Source organism: Xyrauchen texanus, chromosome 8, assembly GCF_025860055.1.
Source record: "Xyrauchen texanus isolate HMW12.3.18 chromosome 8, RBS_HiC_50CHRs, whole genome shotgun sequence".
NCBI lineage: Eukaryota > Metazoa > Chordata > Actinopteri > Cypriniformes > Catostomidae > Xyrauchen > Xyrauchen texanus.
Genome location: NC_068283.1, coordinates 44,907,145 through 44,926,160, shown reverse-complemented (window position 1 = coordinate 44,926,160; position 19,016 = coordinate 44,907,145). Strand labels below are relative to the sequence as shown.

The 19,016-nt window shown below is 43.1% G+C and overlaps 1 protein-coding gene across 2 annotated transcripts in view; it reads left to right on the top strand.

Annotated features, from left to right (window-relative positions):
* Nucleotides 1–19,016, top strand: part of LOC127648274 (microtubule-associated serine/threonine-protein kinase 1-like) — a 33,877-nt gene that overhangs the window by 10,693 nt on the left and 4,168 nt on the right. For both annotated transcript variants that reach the window (XM_052132862.1, XM_052132861.1), the window contains exons 4-26: nt 1,832–1,907; nt 2,025–2,094; nt 2,294–2,454; nt 2,796–2,871; nt 4,327–4,536; nt 6,768–6,869; nt 7,466–7,598; nt 7,682–7,749; nt 8,728–8,804; nt 9,087–9,295; nt 10,054–10,192; nt 10,841–10,973; nt 12,114–12,279; nt 12,664–12,765; nt 14,508–14,630; nt 14,711–14,820; nt 14,987–15,141; nt 15,362–15,606; nt 15,963–16,175; nt 17,466–17,695; nt 17,806–17,928; nt 18,012–18,148; nt 18,223–18,410. In XM_052132862.1, the coding sequence (XP_051988822.1) occupies nt 1,832–1,907; nt 2,025–2,094; nt 2,294–2,454; nt 2,796–2,871; nt 4,327–4,536; nt 6,768–6,869; nt 7,466–7,598; nt 7,682–7,749; nt 8,728–8,804; nt 9,087–9,295; nt 10,054–10,192; nt 10,841–10,973; nt 12,114–12,279; nt 12,664–12,765; nt 14,508–14,630; nt 14,711–14,820; nt 14,987–15,141; nt 15,362–15,606; nt 15,963–16,175; nt 17,466–17,695; nt 17,806–17,928; nt 18,012–18,148; nt 18,223–18,410 (3,246 nt within the window). The remainder of the gene's footprint in view (nt 1–1,831; nt 1,908–2,024; nt 2,095–2,293; nt 2,455–2,795; nt 2,872–4,326; nt 4,537–6,767; nt 6,870–7,465; nt 7,599–7,681; nt 7,750–8,727; nt 8,805–9,086; nt 9,296–10,053; nt 10,193–10,840; nt 10,974–12,113; nt 12,280–12,663; nt 12,766–14,507; nt 14,631–14,710; nt 14,821–14,986; nt 15,142–15,361; nt 15,607–15,962; nt 16,176–17,465; nt 17,696–17,805; nt 17,929–18,011; nt 18,149–18,222; nt 18,411–19,016) is intronic.

Here is a 19,016-nt window from a genome sequence, read left to right as displayed (position 1 = left end):
ACCAAGGTGGTTTACTAGCTCTAGCCAGCTTGACCAAGGTGGTTTACTAGCTCTAGCCAGCTTGACCAAGGTGGTTTACTAGCTCTAGCCAGCTTGACCAAGGTGATTTACTAGCTCTAGCCAGCTTGACCAAGGTGGTTTGCCAGCTCTAGCCAGCTTGACCAAGGTGGTTTACTAGCTCTAGCCAGCTTGGCCAAGGTGGTTTACTAGCTCTAGCCAGTTTGGCCAAGGTGGTTTGCCAGCTCTAGCCAGCTTGGCCAAGGTGGTTTACTAGCTCTAGCCAGCTTGACCAAGGTGGTTTGCCAGCTCTAGCCAGCTTGACCAAGGTGGTTTACTAGCTCTAGCCAGCTTGGCCAAGGTGGTTTACTAGCTCTAGCCAGTTTGGCCAAGGTGGTTTACTAGCTCTAGCCAGCTTGGCCAAGGTGGTTTACTAGCTCTAGCCAGTTTGGCCAAGGTGGTTTACTAGCTCTAGCTAGTTTGACCAAGGTGGTTTACTAGCTCTAGCTAGCTTGACCAAGGTGGTTTACTAGCTCTAGCCAGCTTGACCAAGGTGGTTTACTAGCTCTAGCCAGCTTGACCAAGGTGGTTTACCTGCTGTAGCCAGCTTGACCAAGGTGGTTTACTAGCTCTAGCCAGCTTGACCAAGGTGGTTTGCTAGCTCTAGCCAGCTCGACCAAGGTGGTTTGCCAGCTCTAGCCAGCTTGACCAAGGTGGTTTACTAGCTCTAGCCAGTTTGACCAAGGTGGTTTACTAGCTCTAGCCAGCTTGACCAAGGTGGTTTACTAGCTCTAGCCAGCTTGGCCAAGGTGGTTTACTAGCTCTAGCCAGCTTGACCAAGGTGGTTTACTAGCTCTAGCCAGCTTGGCCAAGGTGGTTTACTAGCTCTAGCCAGTTTGGCCAAGGTGGTTTACTAGCTCTAGCTAGTTTGACCAAGGTGGTTTACTAGTTCTAGCTAGTTTGACCAAGGTGGTTTACCAGCTCTAGCCAGCTTGACCAAGGTGGTTTACTAGCTCTAGCCAGTTTGACCAAGGTGGTTTACTAGTTCTAGCCAGCTTGGCCAAACCAGCTTAATTATGGGGATTTATCAAATCTAACCACTGTGGAGTGGTGGTGGTGTAGTGGTCTAAGCACATAACTGGTAATCTGGTAATCAGAAGGACACTGGTTCAAACCCCACAGTCACCACCATTGTGTCGTTGAGCAAGGCACTTAACTCCAGGTTGTTCCAGGGGGATTGTCCCTGTAATAAGGGCACTGTAACTCGCTTTGGATAAAAGCATCTGCCAAATGCATAAATGTAAATGTAAATGTAACCAGCTTAACTAAGGTGGTTTAACTAGCTTCACCAAAGTTGTCTACCAGTGATCAGATTGGCCACTGCCCCACCTGCTGATTGTGCAGCTCATCAACGTTCTAGTCCAACTTGGGTCATAAAAGACCAGCTTGGACCAGTTAGAGACCATGTAAAAGGTTTTTGATTGCATATGGTTTAACATGATAGCAAGCTGGTTGTTTGTGGTAATTATCTAGTCAAAGCTGGTTTAGGTTGTTTAACAGCTGGAATACCTCCCAGTAAATCTGGCCAGTCTGGTTTAAGACGGATTAACCAGTATTCCAAAATGCAGCGTGACCACCTTAAGGTTTTATGAGATGGTTTGTCCAGCAGGGGAAACTAACTTTTGGGAAAACTGATGCTAATCTGTTTGATATGCATCTTTGTCATCAGCATGCAAGAAGAATTGGTAATTAGATTATTTTAGATGCTTCCATCATGAATGAAGTAATTTTGTGAACTTTATTTTATTGTTTGAGTCTCTTCTTGTCAACACAGGAAGTAGTCCCCTGGACAGCCCTCGTAATTTCTCTCCCAGCACGCCGGCTCATTTCTCTTTTGCTTCCACAAGACGGTAAGTCCAGTGACTTTTATTGTGTTTACACTCAGCCAATCATACTCAGTATGGCTGATTTCAGGAGAGATGATGTCACGTTAACCTATAATCTAAATCTGAATCTGTCTGTCCTAGCGATGGGCGTCGTTGGTCACTGGCATCTCTTCCATCTTCTGGTTATGGAACCAACACACCCAGTTCAACGGTATTTCACTACACTGCTTACAGTGCAGGACATTGCACAGCCACTTATTTTTACTAGTTGATTAGTAATCCAGAAAAGTATTCTACTGGTTGGTGAATATTTGCATGGGATGCAGTTTATGGATAGAGGGATATTTTTACAGGGAATACATTTAATGAAATAAGAGTGTAGAATATAACTACTTTCTCTCTGTCTCTAGTCTTCCAGTTCCTCACAGGAGCGATTGCATCAGTTGCCGTCTCAGCCGACCATGGATGAGCTGCACTTCTTGTCGAAACACTTCGGCAGCTCAGAAAGCATCACCGATGATGACGGGGGGCGCTGTTCACCCCACATAAGACCACGCTCACGCAGCCTCAGGTACACACACACCAATCGTTCATTAGGGGTGAGAAAAAGCATTTGCACTTGTTCATCTCAAGTCTGTTGACTGATCTGGAGAATACAGTTTGATGAAGAAAACAGGCCCAGTTTCAACCTCTGCTAGTTCACCTGAATCATTTTTGTGGTTGAGGATGTCATTAAATGTCCCCAAAGGGAGGTTTTATCAGATTTAGTTCCCTTCTGAGGACAAATATGTCCCCAAAGTATAGCTACAGTCCCCCACACACACACACTTAAAACAACAAATGCTCCTGTGTGTTTGGTAAGATAGTTTGTTTAAAACTCTGTCTTGCTCTCTCTCTGTTTTATGTGTGCAGTCCAGGTCGATCTCACTCGTGTTACGACAATGAAATCGTCATGATGAATCATGTGTACAGAGAACGATTCCCCAAGGTAAAACACACACACACACACACACACACACACAGATGCACACATGCACAGACAGACATGCACACACTCGCACTCACAGACACACACACACACACACACACACTCTCTCACACATACACAGACAGACACAGACAGACATGCACGCACTCACAGACACACACGCACACACACACACACACACACACACACACACTCTCTCACACATACACAGACAGACACAGACAGACATGCACGCACTCACAGACACACACACACACACACACACACACACACAGATGCACACATACACAGACAGACATGCACACACTCACACTCACATACACACACAGATGCACTCACACACACAGACACGCACACTCACACACACGCTCGCACAGACTCACACACACAGATGCACACACACACACACACTCTCTCTCACACACAGATGCGCACACACACACACACACACACACTCGCAGACTCACACACACAGATGCACACACACACACACACACACACACACACACACTCGCAGACTCGCACACACAGATGCACACACACACACTCGCAGACTCACACACACAGATGCACACACACACACTCGCAGACTCACACAAACAGATGCACACACACACACTCGCAGACTCACACACACAGATGCACACACACACACTCGCAGACTCGCACACACAGATGCACACACACACACTCGCAGACTCACACACACAGATGCACACACACACACTCGCAGACTCGCACACACAGATGCACACACACACACTCGCAGACTCACACAAACAGATGCACGCAGACTCGCACACACAGATGCACACACACACACACACACTCGCAGACTCACACACACACACACACTTGCAGACTCACACACACAGATGCACACGCACACACACACAGATACACACACACACACACATACTCACTCATACACACTCTCACACACACAACACACACTCACACGCTCGCACGGACGCATGCATGCACACAAACACAACACACAGAAGCACGCACGCACACACACAACACAGAAACACTCGCGTGCACACACACACACACACACACACATTCAAACACACACACGCACACACACACCTCCCCTGCACCAAACAATCTGTACCTGTTCGTCACACCTGTCTACGTTTTCCTGTTCTCTTCAGTGTTCTCTGACTGTATGCCAACAATTGTCTTTGTGTCTCATGAGTCATAAGAGCCAGTGTTCAGGAGTAATTTACTCAAGTAACAATGCTACTTACTTAACTACATTATTCAGTAATGTGACCGTTGCTCAGCTGTCCTGAGGATGGCATGATAAAGTGCTATATTGCTGGTTTTTCTGTCACATTGTATTGCATACTCCGTTTTACAGTTCAGTGAACTGAATCAAACGCTCAACACTTCTCACGCCTCGCCTGGTTTTAAGAACTTTTCAAGAGCTTCTCTGTTTCTGTCTGTCAGGCCACGGCGCAGATGGAGGGTCGGCTGTGTGATTTCATCCAGTCGTATTGTCCTGAAAGTGTCCTGCCGTTAGCTGACGGGATCCTGAGCTTCATTCATCATCAGATCATCGAGCTGTCCAGAGACTGCCTGACCAAATCTGGAGAAGGTCTCATCACGTCTGTTTACTTCTATGAGCTGCAGGAGAACCTGGAGAAACTTCTGGATGATGTGAGTTCATCACGACACCTGAAACAGAGTGAACCTCACCAAACCTGTCCAGAACAACAAAGTAAAAATGTATTATTTGTAAATGTATTATTACAGGAAATGAAGCCTATTTTAGGACCATTATGGTTTGTTTTTTTGACATTTAGACATTGTTTTCTAAAACTTAATCTCATTCTTATTACTGTAATGGCAGAAAATAGATATTTTTGTATATAATATTTATTTATATATATATGTGATATTTGAATTAAATATATATCAAATTATTGCATAAAAATGTTTTACTGTTACAATAGTAGTGCATCTACATTCTAAGAGTAACCACACAAGTAAATATATATATATTATTTGTACCTTATGTATTTGAAATATATAATATAAATCATTGTATTGCAAATAACATGAATCAATAATGCTATATATAAAAATAACTATATTTCAGTCATTTGAATGTATATTCTTGGAATTACTTAAAGAGAAATATTTAATATATTTATTTGTATCATATATATTTATATACAGTAATATATTGCTAAATATCACAGTTTTGAATCACAATACACCAAACATAAAGAACTGCAATAATATTGCATTGATGATATTATGATATATATGTGTGTGTGTGTGTGTGTGTGTGTGTGTGTTGCATTACATTAATGTTTTACTGTAATATAGTGAAATTAATAACCTGCAATAATGAGAATCTACACACTGAGAATACAGTATAATATATATATACAGTATATTTACACTGGTGGCCAAAATAATGTTTATAAATAATAATAAAATGTACTTTACAAACAATAATAAAGTTTGTAATAATGTACAGATTTGGCTGTTTTGGAAAGAAATTGGTACTTTTATTTTCACCAAAGTGGCATTCAACTGCTCACAAAGTATATTCAGGACATTTATAACGTGAAAAATGACTATTACAATTTGAATAAAATGTCAGAACTTCTTAAACTACTTTAAAGAGTTCTCATCACAAAATCCTCCATGTGCAGCAATGACAGCTTTGCAGATCCTTGTTATTCTAGCAGCCAGTTTGTCCAGATACTCAGGTGACCTTTGACCCCACACTTCCTGTAGCACTTGACCTTTCACACCACACTTCCTGTAGCACTTGACCTTTCACCCCACACTTCCTGTAACACTTGACCTTTCACCCCACACTTCCTGTAACACTTGACCTTTCACCCCACACTTCCTGCTGCACTTGACCTTTCACACCACACTTCCTGTAGCACTTGACCTTTCACCCCACACTTCCTGTAACACTTGACCTTTCACCCCACACTTCCTGTAACACTTCACCTTTCACACCACACTTCCTGTAACACTTGACCTTTCACACCACACTTCCTGTAACACTTGACCTTTCACCCCACACTTCCTGTAGCACTTGCCTTGTCTTGTCGGGCACTTCTCTCACACACCTTACAGTCTAACTGATCCCACAAAAGCTCAATGGGGTTTAGATCCATAACACTCTTTTCTAATTATCTGTTGTTCAATGTCTGTGTTTCTTTGCCCACTCAAACCTTTTATTTTTGTTTTTCTGTTTCAAAAGTGTCTTTTTCTTTGCAATTCTTCCCATAAGTCCTCCTGAGTCTTCTCTTTACTGTAGTACTTGAAACTGGTGTTGAGCGGGTAGAATTCAATGAAGCTGTCAGCGGAGGACATGTGAGGCGTCTATTTCTCAAACTAGAGACTCTGATGTACTTCTCCTCTTGTTTAGTTGCACATCTGGTCTTCCACATCTCTTTCTGTCCTTGTTAGAGTCAGTTGTACTTTGTCTTTGAAGACTGTAGTTACACCTTTGTATGAAATCAGCAGTTTTTATGGCAATTTCAAGCATTTTCTAGAGAAATCTGGTTTTTTTGGCCATTTTTGACCTAATATTGACCTTAAGACATGTCAGTCTATTGCATACTGTCAACTCAAAAACAAACACAAATACAACGTTAAGCTTCATTTAATGAACCGAACAGGTTTCAGCTGTGTTTGATATAATGACAAGTGATTTTCTAGTCATTTTTCAAACAGTGATGGTGCTGTTTTACATCAGTAATGTCCTGACTATACTTTGATCAGTTGAACGCCACTTTGGTGAATTAAAGTACCAATTTCCTTTCTGTTATTCCAAACGTTTGGCCACCAGTGTGATCTCTCCGTTTTGTTTCTTCAATAAATGAATCTTGTTTTAATCCCATCTCTCTCTGTCTCAGGCGTGTAAGCGATCCGAGAGTTCGGAGTTGACCTTCGTCACAGAGTTGATGAAGAAACTGCTCATCATCATCGCTCGACCTGCCCGACTTCTCGAGTGTCTGGTGAGAAAATGCATTCTTCTGCTGTTTCGCTCCTGTGTGACATCAGATTAAAGGAAACCTTTCAGACGTTTCAAACCATCCTGGACTCCAGCAACTAACAGAAACCAAATGATTCCCGTCCAAATCCAATTTTCTCTCCAATTCAACTTCAGAACTTCTGTGTTTTGTACAAGAATCCCTACAGAAACGGAGCTCTCTGGATAGAAAGCGAGACCGCTCATCCTGCGACTGCATTAGCATTTAGATTGGAAGTTGTGTTCACTCTGCGAGCGTGTTAAAGTTATCAGATCTGACCTCAATGACTCGCTGGTTCTAATGCGGAGACAGTTATTTAAATGTTTGTCTTCTGGATTAAAGCAAATGCATGCTCGATTATCCCTGGTAGATCGTGACGTTCATAAAACCAGCTTCTAGCAAAGTATACACTTGATTCATTCATCTTTATTTATAGAGCTCTTTTAACAGCGGATACTGTTTTAACCCTGACTTCACAGTATAAAATCTGTTGTTATATAAAGTATGTTATTTCAACTTTAAATCAGTGACGTGCTTCAGTGGAGCTGGCAGTGATGGGTGTTGTTCTGAAATGTGTTCAGGAGTTTAATCCTGAAGAGTTTTATCATCTTCTGGAGGCGGCTGAAGATCACGCTAAAGAAGCACACCTGATGAAGACAGACATCCCGCGGTACATCATCAGTCAGCTGGGACTCACACGAGACCCTCTGGAAGGTGAGACCGTCACACTGACACTATTGTATTATTGTACACTTTTGTAAATCAGTCTGTTACAGTCTGTGACGTCTGTGTTTCAGAGCTGGTCAGTCGTGAACATTACGACAGTGAGGGTCCTCTCACACCAGAGACGGATGATTCTGCAGAGGTGCGAACACACACACGCACACACACGTTTGTTTATATATCTGTAAAGGGATTGTGTCGGACAGCTGCCCGTAACTCTCTCTCTCTCTGTCCCACTGCCGTCTCCAGTCGGCCTTTATCCCTCTCTGAGGCTTGATTAGCCTGATTAGGGGCCGGGTGTGCGGATGACCCGGTCCCGCCCTCCTCCCTGCCACATTCCTCCCTCGTTCTCTCAGGTCAGGGAGCACCCGGCATGACGTACACCCCCTCTTTCCCTGGGGAGGGGCGTGCATTCATCTCTGTCTACCTGGATGAGGGAGGGGACAAGGGGAGGGAAACACAAACAATGTGGCACCTACATGCCATAACGGCGATCGTGCCAAATTAACAAAACATTTTAAAAAGAGAGGGAAAGGCCGACACGGAGCGGCAGTGGAAGAGAGAGAGAGAGAAAAAAACACTTACTCGCCGGTACTCCGATACACCGTAGCTTGGTCCTCGGCCACTCCTCCACCCTCTAGTGGACGACAGCCGCGCTTCCCCGGGCGGATCGGAGGCAGACCTCCAGCCCCTGGCGGACGGAACGCCCCACGGCATTTTTGGTGGACGGTAGGGGTCTCCCCCGCCCCTGGCAGCGGTAACCGCTCCAGGAGGTTGGTTGGGAGCCCGTCCTCCCCTCGCGGTCGGCGGCCGTTCCTCCGCTTCCAGGCGGTATGACTTAAAGCGCTATAATAAAAGGAATCCGTATGGCTCAAGTGGTTTAATCCATACTTGAAAAAGGTGGCAGCACCAGAGAGTCTGGGGAGTGGCCTGCACTTTTTTTTAGCCAATCAGAAAACTCCCTCTGTCTGTCAATCATTGTGTGCGTTTGGGTTTGCTGAGATGATTCAGTCCATTTCAGAAACTGAAGGAGTTGGATTGGAGTTGATGCTTTATAGAGTACAAGAGGAGCGTGACGTCCTGTGTATATGAGTGTAAAGTGGTTTTCTGTTTTTTTCAGGGTAAACTGAAACCCATGAAGCCGCCAGAAGAGAGTGATTTCCAGACCATCAAGCTGATCAGTAATGGAGCCTACGGGTAATCCACACATAAAAGCATAAACACATACATGCACACGCTTTTTCACTTTATTTGTAAGGATGAAAGGACCCCTTTAAAAGATGATTTTGCCAATTTATGAGACTTTGAAATGGTAACGACTGCTGAAAATGCCCTCAGTTTTCATCCTTTTGTCACTCTGACTTCTCTTTTCGACTCGATTGAGTGAACATGCATTCTGGATACAAATCCATGAGTCAAAATATCCAAACAAAAGCACAGATGTGATGATGTTTGAAGATGATGTGCTGTGTTTGTCAGTGCGGTGTATTTGGTTCGTCACGTGGAGTCTCGGCAGCGCTTCGCCATGAAGAAAATCAACAAACAGAACCTGATTCTGAGGAACCAGATCCAGCAGGCGTTTGTGGAGCGAGACATCCTGACATTCGCAGAGAACCCGTTTGTGGTCGGCATGTTCTGCTCGTTTGAGACCAGACGACACCTGTGTATGGTGCTGGAATATGTGGAGGGTGAGTCTCACACACACACGGGTATCTTGATGGGTACACATATGATCTAATCATTTCAATAAATTAAGCTAATTGTAACAACTACAGACTGACTAACCCAATGCACACCCTAGCTCGACCTCTAAAGGAAACCAAAAACAAATCAACGTTATTTTCATGCACTCGGCAGATGATTTTATCCAAAGCGACTTACTTAATTTATTAAAGCAGTGCATTTGTGTACAAATGTGTACAAGACTTCATCATTTCAAACCAGTCTGACCATTCTCTGTTGACCTCCTGAGACACTCCCGTCCACTGAACTGCCGCTCACCGGAGATAACGGAGATCACATTATCCCATTCTGATGGTTGAAGCTCCTGACCCGTATCTGCATGATTTTATGCACTGCACTGCTGCCACACGACTGGCAGATTAGATATTTGCATGGATGGTTGTTGGTGCCAGACGGGCTGGTTTGAGTATTTGGTTTAATGCTGTGGCTGATCGGTATATATGCAGTATGCAGCAAAGAGTGTTTAAAATAGTAGTATGCTACATTTTGTCACATAGCATTGCATGTTAGTGGCATATAGTTATCATCTCATAACTAACTATAGCTATTTTCCTTTTTTTCAAATTCTGTGCAAAAATGTCTATTTTTCGGATTCTGGTCTAGAAAAGAGATGTTTCAATTCGCAATTGATTTTTTTTATTCAGTAATAGTAGTATGCTAGTAACTCTGCTTGTTTTTGAACACAGTTGTGTTTGGGTTTCAGGAGGCGACTGTGCGGCGTTGCTGAAAAATATCGGCGCGTTGCCGGTGGAGATGGCGCGCATGTACTTCGCCGAAACCGTCCTGGCGCTCGAGTACATCCACAACTACGGCATTGTGCACAGAGACCTCAAACCTGACAAGTAAGACTGCGCCACCTAGTGGATAGGAGTTCAAAATCAGTTAAAAACAGACTAACAAAGGGGCGAGTATTGACGCTGACAACCACACCTGGAGTCGCGAGTTCGAATCCAGGTGTACTGAGTGACTCCAGTCAGGTCTCCTAAGCAACCAAATTGTCCCGGTAGCTAGGGAGGGTAGAGTCACATGGGTAACCTCCTCGTGGTCGCTATAATGTGGCTCTCGGTGGGGCGCGTGGTGAGTTGTGCGTGGATGCCGCGGAGAATAGCGTGAAGCCTCCACACGCACTAGGTCTCCGTGGAAATGCGCTCAACAAGCCACGTGATAAGATGCGCGGATTGACGGTCTCGGACACGGCGGCAACTGAGATTCGTCCTCCGCCACCCAGTTTGAGGCGAGTCACTACGCCACCATGAGGACTTAGAGCGCATTGGGCATTCCTAATTGGGGAGGAAAAAAATCAGACTAACATATAAGCAAACAGAGTTTGATTTGTTTAGTATTTTTTTAATTGCAACGTAATATCGTAACTTTGCTCTCATTGCAAAATGTGGAAAATAGCCATAATAAATATAGTAGTTGTGTCCAAACCTTTGGCTGCTTGTGTACAATGAAAGATTTGTCTCACTTCATCTCTCTCTCTTCATCAGTCTGTTGATCACGTCGATGGGTCACATTAAACTCACTGATTTCGGTTTGTCTAAAATGGGTCTCATGAGTTTGACCACAAACCTGTATGAGGGCCACATCGAGAAAGACACCAGAGAGTTCATGGACAAACAGGTACGAGAACACCTCATCCGTCCCTGATAATATTTTTGATTCTATTATAAAGACAGCATGGGATGATTGGACGAGTGCAGTTTTCTGATGTTTTTCAACTGAAACAGGTGTCATTAATATTTTTGGTTCGTTTTCCCAAAATAGAAAGACTGTAAATATTTAATGTGTACATTTTGCTAAACCTATATTTAGGAGCACACTAGCATATAGATGACATCAAAGCTAACAGACATTACATTGACGGAATGTTCAAACTGGCCAACGGAATGCTCGTTAAAAAGCAGTCAAAAATTCAAATGTAAACAAACCCACAAAGGGCCTTTGATCTGTTTCTCTCTCTCTCTCTCTCTCTCTCTCTCTCTCTCTCTCTACCTGTCAGATTGAGGGTGGGGCGATATGTAAAAAATGTTTCAGCGATAATCGCCTTAAAAAAAAATATTGCGATATATATATACGGTTATATCTTCAACCCTCCTGCCGAGAGTCGTGAATGTTTTTTGCTTTATTGATTTTGCTTTACAAATTTAATTAATTTATTGAAACACGAAAACATAAACAAAAGACATTTCTAAATTCAAATTGCACTTTAAACTAAACGAGAAATCCAAACATTTACCGTCTCCAACGGCTTTATTTACACATCCGTCAGCGTCAACAGGTGGAATATTATGTGTCTTGTAATACTTTATGATTTAATCACATTCGTCTTTGTTTCTTTAATGCAAAGATATATATTACTGAACCTGCAGAGTTGCGTTCACAATGCATGCTAACCGCGAGGAAATAAAGCGAACTAAACTCACAGCATCTCATGAGATATAATCGGCATCAGGAGCTTTGTAAGACATTGTCTATATCCGATAACATCGTCCTATCGCCGAAGCCGTAGCATGACTAGCTGGCTGTTTGTCTCGCTATAATGTCTGTATAATCATCAAACTTGATACTAGTTCAAGTTTTAGACAAGGCTTTGACAAGCTAACATCACATTTATTTCAAGACAAATTTTACCTATTTAGTTTTACACTAATGCTTATGGTAACAAAGTTTCTCTTATGAAGTTGTCACATTTAAATCCACCTTCTCCTTTGTCGGGTGGTTCGATTGACATCTGATGTGTCCTTTGACCTCTGTCCCCAGGTTTGTGGTACCCCGGAGTACATCGCCCCTGAGGTGATTCTGCGGCAGGGTTACGGGAAGCCGGTGGACTGGTGGGCAATGGGCATCATCCTCTATGAGTTCTTGGTGGGCTGCGTGCCGTTCTTCGGTGACACACCTGAGGAACTGTTTGGTCAGGTGATCTCCGGTAAGATCAGTCTACAAAATTAAAACCTTTTCTACTTTTGTAAATAATCTTATTTTTAATTTGGAAAGATTGTAATGTGATTACTAATTGGTTAATCTGAACAGTAATTACTCATTGCTTAATATACAGTATATCTCTGAAACCCAAATCAACCTTTATCAGATGGACAATAATTATTGGACAAGGATGATTAAAAATTGTACATCAAATTATCCTTTCAACATAAAATCAATTGTAACATAGTTACACGCAGCTGCTGTTTAAGCTTGCAATTTGTAATGTATTAACTACAAAATTAACTGTAATGGGCACATACAACAACATGCAATAATGTGTGTGTGTGTGTGTGTGTGTGTGTGTGTGTGTGTGTGTGTGTGTGTGTAGATGAGATAGTGTGGCCTGATGATGATGAAGCTCTTCCTCTTGATGCTCAGCACCTGATCTCATCTCTTCTGCAGACCAATCCACTGCTCAGAGTGGGCACAGGTGACATCACACACCTACAGTCATGTGACCCACTATACACTGTTTGATATACTGTTACTCTGACTTCCAATCATGTCATGACAAAAATAACCCGGAAATGCCTACAGAGATCCATTAATTCATTCCTAGTTGTAACAAGAGTGTGTGTGTGTCTTAATTATTGATTGTGTTTGACAAATTCCACAAAAAAATAGCTCTGGGTTAGAGTATCACTCCTTCATTTCTGTGTGTGTTCTGTATTGTGTCTCACCCATTCATTTCCTGTGGTCGGACACATCTCACCCATTCATTTCCTGTGGTCGGACACATCTCACCCATTCATTTCCTGTGGTCGGACACATCTCACCCATTCATTTCCTTTGGTCGACATTCACCCATTCATGTCCTTGGTCGGACATTCACCCATTCATTCTTGGTGGACATCTCACCCATTCATTTCCTGTGGTCGGACATCTCACCCATTCATTCTTGGTGGACACATCTCACCCATTCATTTCCTGTGGTCGGACACATCTCACCCATTCATTTCCTGTGGTCGGACACATCTCACCCATTCATTTCCTGTGGTCGGACACATCTCACCCATTCATTTCCTGTGGTCGGACACATCTCACCCATTCATTTCCTGTGGTCGGACACATCTCACCCATTCATTTCCTTTGGTTGGACACATCTCACCCATTCATTTCCTGTGGTCGGACACATCTCACCCATTCATTTCCTGTGGTCGGACACATCTCACCCATTCATTTCCTTTGGTCGGACAAATCTCACCCATTCATTTCCTTTGGTCGGACACATCTCACCCATTCATTTCCTGTGGTCGGACACATCTCACCCATTCATTTCCTTTGGTCGGACACATCTCACCCATTCATGTCCTTTGGTCGGACACATCTCACCCATTCATGTCCTGTGGTCGGACACATCTCAGCCATTCATTTCCTGTGGTCAGACACATCTCACCCGTTCATGTCCTTTGGTCGGACACATCTCACCCGTTCATGTCCTGTGGTCGGACACATCTCACCCATTCATTTCCTTTGGTCGGACACATCTCACCCATTCATTTCCTGTGGTCGGACACATCTCACCCATTCATGTCCTTTGGTCGGACACATCTCACCCATTCATTTCCTGTGGTCGGACACATCTCACCCATTCATGTCCTTTGGTCGGACACATCTCACCCATTCATTTCCTGTGGTCGGACACATCTCACCCATTCATTTCCTGTGGTCGGACACATCTCACCCATTCATTTCCTGTGGTCGGACACATCTCACCCATTCATTTCCTGTGGTCGGACACATCTCACCCATTCATGTCCTTTGGTCGGACACATCTCACCCATTCATTTCCTGTGGTCGGACACATCTCACCCATTCATGTACTTTGGTCGGACACATCTCACCCATTCATTTCCTGTGGTCGGACACATCTCACCCATTCATTTCCTGTGGTCGGACACATCTCACCCATTCATGTCCTTGTGGTCGGACACATCTCACCCATTCATTTCCTGTGGTCGGACACATCTCACCCATTCATTTGCTATAGTTGGCCAAATTTGACAGCAAACAACACAAGTGTCACATTTGTTTTGGCACGCAGCCTAAATTAATCGAATCCAAAAAGGACAGTGCACAAGAGTAATTGATGTTTCAATGTTTTTATTGATGTAAGTTTTGTCAGTGTGTATGACAGTGTGTGGAGATTAGATCTGTTGTGTGTTTGTTCAGGTGGAGCGTTTGAGGTGAAACAGCACCAGTTCTTCTATGATCTGGACTGGAGTGGTCTGCTCCGACAGAAAGCGGAGTTCATTCCACACTTGGAGTCTGAAGAGGACACAAGCTACTTCGACAGTGAGTCACTGACTCTGATTGTGGGTTTGTGTCGTTGTCTGTTAGTTTGTGTTAGCTTGTAACACGTCTGTCTCTTTTAGCACGATCAGAGCGATTTCATCATGTTCACTCGTACGACGAAGATGACACAAATGATGACGAGCCGGTGGAGATTCACCGTTTCTCTTCCTGTTCTCCACGATTCAACAAGGTTCAACATCTCTCTGAACAGTTATTTTTGACTATTTTGGAGAAATTATTACACAATATTAATGACAAAACATGTCTTGAAATTTGTCATGTGGTGCCTAATTACGATTCTAGGCAATGCAGCCCCTCAAGTTCAGTCCGCTAATCTGTCTATGTGTGAATGACAGGTGTACAGCAGCATGGAGCATCTGTCCCAGCTGGAACACAAACCTGTGGTGACCCGCCGAGAGCCTAAAGGTCACAGACAAGATCGATCAAAGAGAGAGAGTCTGGGAAGCTTGACGTTGCGAGACAAGACCTGGAGAACCGGATCTCCTGAGATGTAAGGCATTGAGATGGGCATTTTGTCTATAAGTGTTCGACTGATAAATGAACTTGTTCTGGGTATTTTTAGCCATTTTTTGGGGCAATTATGCACTATATTTTCACTGTTGCTCTGTACATGAGTCAGACAGACATCTTGCTGTTTTTAAGCGTCCTGCGCATATAGTTACTCTATTCCGTTATTCTGTGTGCTTTAACTTTCTTTTGTCTCTGTGTAGGAAGCGCTTGTCGTGCTCTGAGTCGTCGTTTACTGAATCGGACTCCAGTCCTCCTGGTGTGCGGCGTCGTTTCTCTGCGCTCATGGACACACACCGCTTCGCTTCTCCACTAGAGGGCGACGGTGAGATGCACACGCGGCAGCCGCCAGTCAAAGTCAGGGGCTTGTCACTAGAGGGCGCCAGTATTGCCGCCGCATCCGGACACGCGGAGTCCAGTTCCACTCCAATAGTGGGACACACTGGAGGTGAATTTTGGTTTTGATTGAATTAATTATATCGTTATCAGAATGGGGTAGATGCCAGATTTCATTTGGCAACTCATTTGTCGAGGCTATGAGGAATAGAGGTGCAGACTGTTTTGCATTCAGTGCATTCAGTCAATTAAATATTGAAAATACATCTTTCCAAAAAAGCACTAATATGGAAAACATAGGTTGTGAAAATTAGACATGTCCTAGGACAGTAATGCTGCAGAAATGTCCTTTCACTTGTCACGGATGTTATGTCAAAAACACAGATCACATGCCTGGTTAGGAGACAGTATGACATATTTCTGCCATACATTTATATACATTTTCCTTTTCACCTCTGTGTTTCTTAGAAAAGCTTCTGCGGCCGGCGGATACTTCCATGGTAACAGCGCCCCTACATGTGCCGGACTCATTTGGACCTCGAGTCGGAACTGACGTCATTTTACGAAGAGCACGACATCATCAGCTCCCGACGGACAGTGAGAAACGAACTGCCACTCGCTCTGGAGCCAAGGTCATAAAGTCTGCCTCTGCCACGGCCCTGTCTGTTATTATACCTGCAGGTGAGTCGCGCAGCCACTAGGGGCAGAGTTGAGCTTTAACGTGTAATAATGACAATGAAGTAGGTCAGAGCCACGCACACGCAGCGGGAATGTGTGTGAGAGTTAAAACTGATGCACTTGATGAAAATGTTTTATTTTTTAACCTGTAGCATTTGACAGCATTTGAAATTTTCTGTCAATCTTTCCAAAAATTGGTAAATGACAGGAAATTTTCCGTTGACGCAACCCATGAGAGCAAATTCACATTATAGCTTGAGGCACATATAGAGTACATACCTGTACGTATTTCATTAAATAGCAGCCTTTTGTGGTTTAATATAGCGTCAAGCGTCAAAGTCAGTGCTCCTTGGTCAAAACAACATTGAAACACTTCAAAATAAAAGCTCTGTCAAAATAAAAGTTGTCAAAATGAAACATCCGTCAAAATGAAAGCTCCGTCTAAATGAAACGTCTGTCTAAATGAAACGTCTGTCAAAATGAAACGTCTGTCAAAATGAAACGTCTGTCAAAATAAAACGTCTGTCAAAATAAAACATCCGTCAAAATGAAACGTCTGTCAAAATGAAACGTCTGTCAAAATGAAACGTCCGTCAAAATGAAACTTGTCAAAATGAAAGCATCTGTCAAAATAAAAGCTCTGTCAAAATAAAAGCTCTGTCAAAATGAAAGCATCTGTCAAAATGAAACGTCTGTCAAAATAAAAGCTCTGTCAAAATGAAACATCTGTCAAAATAGAAGCTCTGTCAAAATAAAACGTCTGTCAAAATGAAACGTCTGTCAAAATGTAATCTATTTGTATAGGAAAAAAGTATGACAGGAATATATCACTACTGTAAAGTTATACAATATTCACTGTTGCACTAATAATAATATATCAGTAGTAATTGTATTATAATTAAGCCATATCTAACATCTGTGATGCTTCACTTTATTTACTAAATATAACTCAGTGTTGTATTCTGGATTGTGCTGTGAGGTTCTTTATACAAGCAGTTTATTTGATACAATATTATTTAAAAAAAATAAAATAATTTATGAATTCATTTATTTTAACACCATTTTGATGATAACGTTGAAATAAGATGTTGATTTGGAGTTCGTAAAAATATAAAAATAATAAAACGGGTATTGGACTCTATTGGCGAGCACCAAATATGAAATATCGGTACTCGTTCTCAAGAAAATGGTAACGGGCCATCCCTATTATTTACTGAATACATGATATACCATGGACATCTCTATGTATGAGTTTTTGCCTAATTATTAAGTTTGTTTTCATTTCTACCGCAGTTGAGCAGCACGGTACGTCTCCATTGGCCAGTCCCATGTCCCCTCGTTCCATCTCATCCAATCCCTCATCCCGTGACTCATCTCCGAGCCGTGACTACTCGCCTACGGTTAATGTTCTGAGATCTCCAATCACCATCCAACGCTCTGGGAAGAAGTATGGCTTCACACTGCGCGCCATCAGAGTCTACATGGGTGACAGCAACGTGTACAGCGTACACCACATGGTCTGGGTACGAACACGTTCTGGAACTGTCACGCCCGTCAAATCTCATTGATAGCTGAAGTATTTCAGGAATCGCATGATTATATTATAACTGACATTGCATTGTTCCAATATTAGCATGTGGAGTGTGGTGGACCGGCCCAGGAGGCAGGTCTTTGTGCCGGTGACCTCATCACCCATGTGAACGGAGAATCTGTGCACGGATTGGTCCACACGGAGGTGGTGGAGCTCATTCTGAAGGTACGGCTTTCAATTAGGTGAATCTAAACAAAACTGTCAAGAACTCTTAAGAAAAGTGTGCTCACCATCCTCAAACTTTTCAGAGTGGCAGTAAAGTAACCGTGACAACGACTCCATTTGAGAACACGTCTATAAAGATTGGACCGGCCCGGAAACTCAGCTACAAAGCCAAGATGGCCAGACGCAACAAGAAGTCAGTCGCTATAGATGGACCGGAAAGGTAAGAAAGACTCCTCATACCCACAGTTGCACAATTTTATCACAATTATCATTTTCTCTCTTTTTTTTTTGCAGTAAGAAGCGAAGCTCTCTCTTTCGTAAAATCACCAAGCAGTCAAACCTGCTTCACACCAGCCATAGTCTGTCATCTCTGAATCGCTCGCTGTCGTCTGGAGACAGTCTGCCTGGATCACCGACCCACAACCTGTCTGCACGCTCGCCTACACAGACGTACCGCTCCCCACCTGACTCCGCCCACCTCGGTCAGTGCTCCGCCCCCTGCTTTATCATGTAGTATAAATGCATGTCAGATATGAAATCTCATTGGCGATATCTGTGGTGACTTTTGTTCCCTTTTTCGAGACCACATAATGCGTTCACATGCATAGTGAATGTTTTGCAACTAAGTTTTTTTAGTAGCTGTTGAACCATATTTATTTGTATTGTTACAAAAAAAAAAAAAAAAGAAAGAATTTGGCATAATATTGGGATTAATTCATAATGAAACACAAGTTGAACCTCTGTGTAAATCACTCATTTTTTATTCGTTGTCCCATTGAATAATTGCAACAATTCACTTAAGAATGGTTGTACGTATGATAAGATGATGACAGGAATACCTTCTGCTCATGGTTCTTGAATAAGACATAAATTTGCTGCCACACAGTATGCACTTGATTGACATTTGACCTACTCGAGTTGACATTTGTATGGCGTGTGGCATCTCTTTCCTTCTCAACAGAAGTTCATTCATATCAACTAAATTAGCCTTTGATATTTTGAGCTGAGTCAGGACTTTAGTTTTTGTGACATTTAAATGTGAGTTATCATGTGCCCTCTCAAGTTTTGACCCAGATTCATCTGACCCG